Source organism: Halyomorpha halys, unplaced genomic scaffold, assembly GCF_000696795.3.
Source record: "Halyomorpha halys isolate HHAL.00 unplaced genomic scaffold, Hhal_1.1 Scaffold115.1, whole genome shotgun sequence".
Lineage (NCBI taxonomy): Eukaryota > Metazoa > Arthropoda > Insecta > Hemiptera > Pentatomidae > Halyomorpha > Halyomorpha halys.
This window is the reverse complement of record NW_027106332.1, coordinates 172,253-183,940: the sequence shown is the minus strand read 5'-3', so window position 1 is coordinate 183,940 and position 11,688 is coordinate 172,253. Positions and strand designations below refer to the sequence as shown.

The following is an 11,688-nucleotide window of genomic DNA, read 5'->3' as shown; positions in this document are numbered from 1 at the left end:
ATGAAAAATGTCATTAGAGTGCTACCAATGGGTAGTTGCTCTACACGCCTGTAACACTCCATTTTAACTAAGATCATATTTACTAAATGTATTATGTAATATACAGTTGTAAATTTTAATAAAGAAAATAAAAAATATATATACATGTATATTAGTTAGAAATGGTTTAATTTATTTCACTGTTCATAACGAATTCACTATTTATTGTTTATTTCAATAAATAAATTTATTTACACTTGGGAAAATACTTCAGTTCAATTTTAAAACTTCTGAATAATTTTTCAAAATGGCTTCCATCACTTAAAGTGGAAATTTTGCTACTAAAATAAACATATCTTTACTGTTCAAAATCGAGATATAGACTGAACAATTAGCATTGACTAAGCACAGCCAATGCCTAATGCACAAGCCCAACCATACAGTTAACAAGAAGAAGTCTTTTTCAAATTTTGACACCAGTTTGTATCAAGTATACATACAAAATTAAGGATTAGACATCCTTTGAGTTTTTACACACTTCAGTTTCTGGGTGGATACAAATTATTAAGTTTTGTAAGCTTTCGCAACCAATGCATAATCTCAACAAATGTCACCTGTAATATCAATGTTTTTAAAAGGAGTCCATTATTCTGCTAACTTTGAGATTTTTTCTTTTTAAATTATATTAATTAAAAAATTTAATTTTACCATCCAAAATCACAAAATGTTCAAATGACATAAAATTGGTCAAATAAATACCATTCACCAATATAATACATTCAATTAAAAATCAATCCTTATAATAAACCTGAATATCAAAGAAATTATTTATAAATCATAAATAATTTATAACTTAAAAATATAATGCAAGTTATACTCCTTTTAAGTCCTATTTCTATACCTTAATTTTGATACACTAAAACAAAAATATTTCCTTTTTATTATTGTTGTTATACATTGAAATTAGTTAATATTGATCCTATTTTATATGATGTCCTTTTTTTTTTTTTTTTGCTTTTATTAATGTCCATTCACTGTTCATGGCAAGTCAATATTTTTAGTGTTTATTTTACAAAAGATGCAGAATATCACTACAATATATAATATTTTCATGCTTTAACAACACTTACGTTGACTCTTCCTTTTTCTCAACCCACTGGTACATTTGAACACGCCGTTTTAATATAACAGCAGGGACAGATAATCCATACTCAGGCTCCGTTAAAGGTTCTTCTACTTCAATAAACCCATAAAGATACACAAGTTTGCCATCATATCTTTTGTTAACTGAACCAATATCATTAATTTTATGAATGTCTTCAATAACAGATGTAATGATTTTGTTAACTTCAACAGCTTTCATCTACATAAAGCAATGAAAGATTAAGAAAAACTTTATAAAAAGTGACAACAAATTTATATTTCTCTTTATTTTACTATAAATAAAAGGATTACTAAGTTGATAGATGAAAGATTAAGGAAAGAGTAGGCTTCAGGAATGGCAGGAGCTGAATCGACCTTGTGAATTCATTATGCACTATAATTAAGCAAAATAAGGAATGCCTGAAATGAAGAAGAATCAGCAAAGGTGTGTCAGTCATTAAATACAGTTAAAGTAAAAGTAATATATAAGAGAACAAGTACTTAAGTGGAAGATGGTGGAACAAGTGAGCTTATTTGTATTGTTTTATATTGGGAGCAATGTCACAGAAGATGGTAAAATAGAATAAGATCAAATAAACAGAATGGATCATTTGTCCAGTTATACACAGTCTGGAGGAATAAGACCATCTTCCAGGATACAAAATCCTATCTATTTAAAACAAATTTATTGTTTGTACAACCGTATGCATGGAAAAATGAAGGGTCACAAAAAAAAAATACTGAAAAAACTTTAAGTATTGGTATAGAAATGCCTGAGGACCAACCTCAAGCCCATAGAATCTAATGAGAGACATGAACCTGTTGCGATGGTATTGGCAAGAAGTGAAGAAATTAGCTTCCAAAAGAAGTTAAAAGAGATAAATTAATTCCTGGCAGTGCTTTACACTAGTGGGACCAAGAGCAGTAGAAGTGGGAGAATAAGGTATATATGATGACCTACAAGCTTCTAATTTCATGTGATTTCAACACAACAAAAGATTGGTATATAGTATCAAAAAGAATCATGGTAGAGTAGCCTAAAGATTTCATTATAAATTCCCAAATATTACCAAACCTGATAAAAGATCGAAGACAAGGTGGGTGGAATCATTGGCTAATATCTAAGTAAGAAGTTTGAATGAAGATGAAAAAGACTTAATCTATAACAAGGAATAATGGACAAATCACAGATAGGCCCAACCAAGGACAATGGTGGAAAAAAGCTGCTCAATTAGTTTGAAAATATGCCTGGAAAACAATCTAATAGAGAGATCTGAGTAAGGTAACAGAATACAGACCAGTAGGAAGAAAACTTTAAGGTTAGCCCAAGATAATGTACCACCAGTGCATTAAATTAGGAGAAGTGACTGTAACCTTCTGTGAATGGAGATATCGGTTACAGAATAGTAGCAATATAAACATGTAAGATAGAAATACTTTAATTAATCATGCATTTTAACAAGCAGTTTTCTAATAAAAAATTAACTTTATGGCTACTTTAAGATATTTAGAGCTTTTGAAAACAATGCAAAGCATGCAGGAATAACAAATATTGATTACATTTTAACATTATTAAAGGATAACACATCAATAAGATTAAACCCAATAAAATTCATTAGATTATAACATCAAATAAGTAGTTAAAAATTTTAAAAGGTTGTAACAATCAGACAATCCAGTGATAATCAAAGGTCTAAAATAGTCATTTTACTATTTAAATCCAGTTAAATTATTAGTATGAAGAAATGAAATTCTAACAAAACTTAAGATAAAAAATTAAAGATTTTAAATAGGATATACATTGAGTTGCTAGCAACGATGTTCTGAATTTTTAGGTAGTTTCATGTCTAGATTTATGTTCAAACTAAACAAAATAAAAGTATTTAAATCTCTAATCATATAAATTGTTTATGGTGCTAAAAATGGGGATTCAATTAATGGGGATCATGAATATTTTAAAAGTTACCTAAGATAGGTATTTTTACACCTAATTATTCTATTTTGCACTAAGAGCAATCATATGAAAGCAAAACAAATTAGATAAACCAATTAAATTCAGAACATACTAAGAAAATTACATGAAATATGAATGATAACGAAAAACTCACGAGAGAATTTAAAAAAAAAAGAAATGAGAACACCCCAGATAAAGATATTTTTATTTATTGACATTTACAAATATATATAAAATACAAGTAAATTTTAAGAAGGATCATAATGGTATGATACAGCATGTATCATAAACTACCCATTGGTAGCACTCTAAAAACATTTTTACAAAATAAGGCCACAAGGCCATCTTCTTTTCAGGTGTCTTGGGGAATTGCCAGGAATGGAAGAGGGAGCAAGGTTAGAAACTAGTGAGTTGGTTAGGGAGTTTATAATGGAAGGAATGATATCGAGTTCAGGCTAGATCGGTTACATAAGGAACATTTAGGTCTTTATGGATGGTTTTATTTGTAACAAAGTAAGGAGCATTGAGGATTTTACGACAGATAAAGCTAGACCTAGAAAATAAACATTCCAAATTTAAGTTTAAAAAAATAATTACAATGATCAGCATTACTAAACCTACATTAAAAAAACAGTACAAGTACAATCAATCTCTGACTTCTGAACTGTTAATAGTTTACACCATAAATTATATGTAATTTTACCATAAAATTACAAATTGCAATTTTCCAGGGAACTGAAACCAAATTAAATTTTGTTTTATACTATAAATTTTTTAAAAAAATCGGTTTATAAGTGCTAGGTGATTCCAAAATTACTTAAAATTATTGCAAATTAAACATCTTTTACCCTTTGAAAAATACTAATATTTTTAAAAAATATTTTGCATCATCTAAGAGATGTCAAAGGTGACAAAGTTAATGGAACAAATAAACGATGAATTAACTTTAATTGGTGAAACCTACAGACATACCAGAGTCAAAACAAAAAGAAGTGGTCTTGGCTCAGCTCTGACTCCTTACACATGGCTATCTGATGGCTTAAGAAAGGACACTAAAGTACCAACATTGCCAAATAGTGCTTCATAAGGGTACCTTTGTTGCCTTATTTTAGTGTTTTTATCTTTTTTAGCCCTGATGAAACCCTGCAACATGGGGTGAAACTTTGTCTCACATTAAGTAGTTTAATTAATATTTAAGTTTTTTCTTTGACCGTACTCGGACCATCTTCCTTTTATATATTACACACGGTCAATCAATCATCTTCCAATAAGAAAAATTATATAATCTGTCAAAAATTTAGGTGATTTTCCCCCTATTATATTAATAAAATTTATAATTTTTTAGAAACTAATAAAAATTATTGATTTACCACCATTTCATATTATATTTAAACCCATATAGCATTAATAATTATATCGTAAATAGAAAATGTTTTATCCCTTGTGATCAATGCTTAGATTTAAGCGGGACAAACAATTAGCTTTAGTTTCAATTTAAAATAAAAGTAAGAACAAACACAAAATTTGGAATATATTTCTATTAAGGATAAAGGAAAGGAAAACAAATAAAACTCGAGTACAATAATAATTTAAAAAATATAATTTGATAATGTAATACAAATACCAATACATACTATGATAATAAGTAGCTGACTTAAAAAGTAAATAATAAAATATGTATTACTAATGACTACTTGCTAAACTTTAGTTTTAAGAGAATAAATAAAATATAATTATTGTTTTATAAAACAGTAAAAATAAATACAAAGGATAGTGATAAAGTTTTCCAATAACCAAAAAAAATTCTTGGTTTCAAAATAATTAGAAAATAGAAACATAAAGGAAAATTTGATATAAACTACAAAAACCAACATATTAATGTAAATTGTTGACTACATAAGAGAATGAAACAAAAACGAACTACATATTTTTTAAAATGTTTCCTAACCAGCATATTATATTGAGAGGATACAAAATGCGCTACCTAGTTTTTTACATTAAAAACATCATATATTTCAGTGAATGACATGGATGAAGGGTATGGCATAAAAATTACCCCTAATAGAGAGCAGTTTGAGCAGGAAGGAATGGGTTCAAATAATGCAAGTATGTAAGACTACATTAATACCACTTTGAATAGCAATCAGAAAATAGTTGATGCGCAAACAAGCAGAGCATGTAGTGTAAGACATTATTTGTCAGTCTTTTACAATTTGGTAAGGTAACAGTTTAGTGCACAATCAGCAAGAAAGAAATCATTGTATATTATTTTTTTTTTTAAATCACCAAAGGCAACTATTACTCAGGATGACATATTAGAATGATAGTTTAAGCAAGATGGTGCAACAGTACATTGGCATTGCTAAGGCTAACTAGTCTAGCAAGAGCTTTTTTTAGCTAACCCTTAAGGCTCCCTAAAGGTAATCACCCATTGGTAAACTAACCGGAGTGAGAATGTTAATATTAATTTTTCATAACCATTAAAGCAGTATTTCATAATCTATGCCTTGCATACTACATGAATAATCATAAGTGCATGAATTTCTTAGATTCAACAAAACTACATATTTCAAGAGCCTGTCCTATAAAATATTGAAATTAAATACCAAGCTAAGACCCAAAGAGAAAAAAGTATTTAACCTAGTACTTAGTGTAGTCTTACACTTGAGTGTCAGAAAATTGCTCTTCTCCATTTATTATGAAGAGATTTAATTTTCTTTTAAAACACTCAAAATTAACACGTATTTATAATACAATCAATAATATCAAAGAACTAAATTTTACAAATTTGATCCATTGGATTAGTTCTTTGTTGAAAGAAGTTTGTCCGATAACAGCATGATTGTACAATTATACCTAATAATTTTTTAGCTCCTTTACATGTGTATGAATCTTCCAATACATTAAGCTATCTATAGCTAGCTCACAAGAATATGGCAGTGGGGAAATGAGAAGTCTACAAAAGGAGAAGAAATTCTTCCCTCTGCTCACATTAAATTAACCCACGGAAGAGAAGAACTACAAATTGCATGTTTGTTTCCATTTTTCCATATACCACTATGTACACATTTTTTAGAGGCCATTTTAATAAACACCAGATTATTAATAAATGTGAATTTTTAAATTTATTTTTTTACACTTATAACCTACCCACTAAAGTTACAGGGAGAGGATGTTAGTTTCAACTTAGAGCTGTACGTTCAAATTTGCTTTTTATCAAGCATATTCTTGTGGCAGAGCTATATATAATGAAACATTAGATTGAGTTTTGTGATGGTATGGTCAGTCAGTACTTCAATTAATCTGAATCTATTACTGTATATTTGATAGTAATTGTGTAAGGTGATATGTAGGTAGTTTATGTAAACTCAGTAATTCTATATGGTTAACAGTCCCATTTTTCTACCAAATAAAAAAAAAAAAAAGAAAGACATGCCTAATGCCAAGGAACTTTACTTGTTCATTGCTCTCAACCACTAGATGTGCTTTGGTTATTAATGTTTAGATATTTTTGAGGCAATTTGCACTAATGGACCTGAGACCCCAAAGATCAAGCTATTAGCGAACAAGATTGATTTTGAAACTTACTTAACCCTGACTGATGTCAGGTACCCATTTTAGGGCTGGAGGGTATTCTAGAAAATATTCAGAAACAGTCCTAACCCTGCTAAAGCTAACCAATTTTCAACCAACTAAGGCATTCAGGGATCAAAACTTGTATTTGATTAACTATGGCACCTAGGAATTGAGGAAGTAAGAAAATCAATATTAATACAGTTAAACATCTTCGAGTTATGGCAAATTCATGAGGAAAAAACATCTTTCCTGCAGTTCCAACTATAAAATCAAAATAAAAGAAAGATCTAAGAGAATATGTAACAAATAAACATGCACTTCAACCCAGTACTACAAGCATCATAGTTTCAAGAGCACATCATTCATAATTATAAATTCACGGGTACTTCATTCCAAATTAGAAGACTGATCCCAAGAAAAAATACAGAAGACGCAAAAACCAAACGGCTAGCTGACAGTTTTACCTCTGGAATTTGCCGAGCCTGAAACATAAAAAATTTGTGATCAATGCGAAAACTGTTTGAATCTTAAATAGTCACAAACTTTTTACCCTTAAAATACTTCTATTAGACAATGTCATTATAAGTCTGAAAATGATTAACTGATCTCTAAACAAACTTTGAAACCGATAATCATGGATGAACGACGCGTTCAAAATTTACCAAGTACGTGTCAACTTGCTTTAATTTGTATTCTATTATTGAAGATAAAGCATACATAATTATATTTTAGTAAATAAAAAACTGTGAATGAATTTAAAAATTTGGTTAGACTGGACTGAATGTGACAATTCTTTCGGGAAAACTCTTCATGGAATTCATTCCAATTGATTCCCGAGGTGAAAAGCCGAAATATTGTGGTATCCCTATAATCAAAGAGATACTGAAATAACGATTGAAGAATTCATAAAGAAATCTAGGAAAGAGGGGCGATGAACCTGAAAGACATCAGAAAAGCGCGGTAAGCCTGACCGGCACACGATCCCCATTTATTCAACAGTAATGGTACCTGATGAAAATTACTCCGACAGAAGTATCGAAAAACAGTGAAGTGCTTGAATTTACTATCTAAAGTGAAAAATGTTGACCTTAGATTTGTGACGTAATCGGGCGCGGGTAGCCTGCCAGATCAAAACACGTGTGACGCACTTTCTCGATGGCAGGAGCTGAACTGACTGGGCTGATTGAAACCACCCCACAAAGTCAAGAGGTAGAGGTCACACTCGGCGCCTTTTTGGAAGAGACACCAAAAAACCGAATCCTGTGCCTGTCAGATCAGCCGCGCCCTATGCAGAGTTAAGGATTATTTAACCCATTGACAGTGCATCCCGTGACGGCCACGTGCAAAGCATCCATTACCAAACGGATTATCCTGTGGCGGTCACAGGCAGAGCGTCAAGTACCATTCAGCTTATCTCGTGCCTCGCACGGGCTGGGTAAGGCCTTTCAACTGCCAAAGATATGCAAGACTATGGCTAGATTCTTTGATTCCTCTGTTTCTAAGACAGTTTTAACTGAAGAAGGAGACGTGGTTTAGTTTTGAATTCAGTATGCCGTCGTTGTTTGGTGCTTCATCAGTTCAAAAAATCGATTTTGTTAATGAAAAAGTGTGGAATGAAACAATATACTATTGCCCGGATTGTAACGTCGGCTTATGTATCCCATGGTTTAAAATATATCATCCCCCGAACTAACAACTAACAATTTACAAATAAAGCACTTTTTTTTTTTACATTTTTTTATTATATGCCGAAGTATTTCTGAACATGAAAAAAATAGACATTTTTTGGACCAGAATTCTTTATTTTACCACAATGTGATAGGATTAAAAGGGTTTGGAATAACAATAAGATTCATACATACTGGAACTAAAATATACCAATTCCAATGCACATGAAATGTTCCCAACAACTGTTAATACTACAGAACTACCCTAGTATAATGAGGTGTAGATATTTTACCGTAGATTAATGACTGGAGAAGTTTGTCGGGGGGAGGGTGCGGTCAGCAAAGAACAACATAAATAAACAAAACCATATTTATTTATTTTATGCCGACGTTTCGACCTGAGTTTCAGGTCTTCAATACACAAGCCACGTACGATCGGCAAGCTTTAACAGTTTGGGGTTTAAATCCTTGCAGGATGGTATTTGCTCTCTGCACAGTACTCGTCTACGATCGTGTAGATAACAAATTCTAAGGATTTTTACCTTAGATCCTTACAGAACAAAAACCATTATCGTAGGGTAATGAAATTGATTATATATGACATTGGATATCAAATGTAATTGTATGGGATCATTTAGATATTAACCTTGTCATTATCGACTATGCCTTAACACAAATTTGATTATCGACGGACAGATATGGAACCAATTTAGTTCCGTGATGCCTGTCAGGTAAAATACAAGTGAAAATCTTTGATTCTGAGGATTTTTTTTTTTATCGAGAATGCAAAGCTCCCTACACTGGGACAGAAGGTGGTGAGGAGGCCAAAAGAAAAAAAAAACATTTTACCGAATAGTACAGGTATTATATTTTAGTAAACATATCAAATACATCAGTTACATCATTATTAGATGTTATTTTATTGCCGGAAATAAGCAATAGTTTTAAAATCGGACCCTGAACGGTACTGTCTTTGTACTGATGAATTCGTTCAATTCTTCAAACATATAGTCAAAAAACAATAACAAAAATCTACTTCAAATATTTAAATATAATATGTGCATACATACAATATTATATTTATTCTGATTGAAGAAGGAAAAGGAGGGATTTGAATAAGAAAACGTCCATTGGTGCTTGGCATACAACAGGAGGAGTAGGGAGGTTCCAGAGAGGGACAAATGCAGCATTTTGATTGAGTGGAGAGTAAAAGTTAGATGACTTGGACCTGGTAGGCTAGGGTTGAATAGAGGTTTTGAATTGTAGGTTATGTAACACATAGGTGGGATGTTGAGTTCTAATCACCAAAAACAGAAGGATGATAGGAAATACTAACAATTGTAGAAAGGATAAGGTCACTTACTCAGTTTAATAAGGGGTTATATGTGTGTATCTCTGGTAATCCCATAAATTAGTCATATTGACTAATTCATGAGTTGTTTAACTTTAGCTTTGAGATTAACTGAAAGTCTAACAAACATGAGATAGCATAGCCAAATCGAAAGAAAACAGAAATTATGAATTGATAGATTTTGAGTGGAAGGAAATAAAGGATAAAGGAGACCTATGGTTCAACAAGAAAATGTAGATGATATGTGTTTTACAGGAAAGAGTTCGGTCAAAAGTGACTCCAACGTTTTTGAATGACAAGTAGAATGAGATGAGGTTCAGGATCAGGTTAGGAGGTCCTGGGATATATTTAAGGGGAGAGAGAAATCTGATAATTGCTTTAGTCTTGTTTGCGTTTAGCATAAACTTAATGTGGGTTGTCCAGACGCCTATTCTATTAATGACTTCATCAAGTTTCCAGATGGCATCTAAGGAGTCAGCGGGATTGAAGGAAAGATAAATTTGGATGTTAGCAGTATATTGTACAAGAAATATTGGATAGAGGGCAGAAGGTCGTTGATAAAGATGGAAAAAGAAGTAGTTGGGATCAAAGAAGGGACAACTAGGGACCAGTGAAGGTGTCAAGGTTTCCAAGTAGGAAGGGGGAGGAGACAAAGTGAGTGAGCGAATGACTGAGGTCATCAGTGGAAATGGAAACAGACTGAATTTGAGTAGGTATGTCTGAAGGAAGTTTGAAAACCTTATAGTGGTCAACATTCATTACTTGGACACTACTAGTATACATTTAATAAACTAGCTAAAGAGACTTATTAATACTAAAAGAATCAAACAATGTAAAGCAGTATTGGGAAAAGCCTATTTGTGCCTCTTGTATGATCACGAAAGCACCCCAAACTCATTTCAAAGTTGTGATCAGCTGTTCAACAGAAGCTTTCATCATAGTGTTCCATTGCTTCACTTCAAATCATGGATACTTTTTATTTATATTTCTTAATTTAAGCAGTATTACAAAAACTTTTTATATAAATTTCCTTCAAATTTTATCCAATTATTTTTATGATAGAATAGATTTATCCTGCAGCAATCCCTTCTAGTCAAGTAAGTAACAAGCCAGGTTCATGTGAAAAGGACTCTGCCTTCTATGAAACCTTAAATCACAATAATGTTCTCAATGTCATGTTTTTTTTATCTCCAAAGTACACTCCGCAAGAAAACTTACATTCTCAAAAAGTTTAGCACTCCACAACTGTGTTTAAGAAAAATGCAGAAGCAAATGATAAGAGTAAAGGTGACAACATAAATAAAAAAAAAAATTATTTCCTTCGAATTACTTTTATATAACCATATTTCTTTAGTTACAGATTCTGGGAAATTCAATGTCCCCAAAATATTTAGATATGCCACAAATTAAAGGATTCATTTCAATAAAAATTATCTTCGGGAAATCTTTTATTAAATATAAATTTATTAAAATATAATTTTAAATTATTCTTGAGACATATCCTACCATCAAAATAATGTGATTTTTTTTTTTTTTTTTTTTTATAGAGGAATCTAAAAACATTCCTGCATACAAATAAATTTAAGAAATCAGATAATTGTAGTGCATGAAACATAATAACAGCCAATAAGTGCTACTGTTCATGAGCACATTATTTGTACAAGGACTGAGTTTTATAGTTGCCACTACAAAACTACACAAGTTTTCAATTTGAATAAATTTTAAAATAAATTGCAATCTTCAATCAATAAATGTAAACATTTATTGATGTTGTTATGAGTAAAGTCAAATACAAATAATAACTATTACAAATTTTTTGCATTCATGTTAAATTTACAACAAGATTCATTTTTAGAGAATTAATGGCTGGTAAACTATAATGGTATTCACAACAGTTCAAACATCTTATTTGTGGACTATTTATCAAGCTGTGTTTTATATATATGTAATCACCATTTTGTCTTTTGCCACCATTCTTTGAATTCCAGTTGAGCTATGTAATCCATGAATAAATATAT

The 11,688-nt window shown here is 31.0% G+C and overlaps 1 protein-coding gene across 4 annotated transcripts in view; it reads right to left on the bottom strand.

Moving 5' to 3' along the window:
* The window catches only part of Tmem43 (Transmembrane protein 43), a 12,310-nt gene extending 5,026 nt beyond the window's left edge, over nt 1-7,284 (bottom strand). For 3 of the 4 annotated variants that reach the window (XM_014416173.3, XM_067044666.1, XM_014416175.3), the window contains exons 1-3: nt 7,203-7,284; nt 7,039-7,134; nt 1,110-1,342 (exon numbers count right to left, since the gene is read on the bottom strand). In XM_014416173.3, the coding sequence (XP_014271659.1) occupies nt 1,110-1,342; nt 7,039-7,134; nt 7,203-7,232 (359 nt within the window). In that variant the 5' untranslated portion in view covers nt 7,233-7,284. Of the gene's footprint in view, nt 1-1,109; nt 1,343-1,434; nt 2,648-7,038; nt 7,135-7,202 lie in introns of those variants that run through there. The other variant, XM_014416174.3, reaches the window with a different exon arrangement.
* Nucleotides 7,285-11,688: the final 4,404 nt, after the last annotated feature.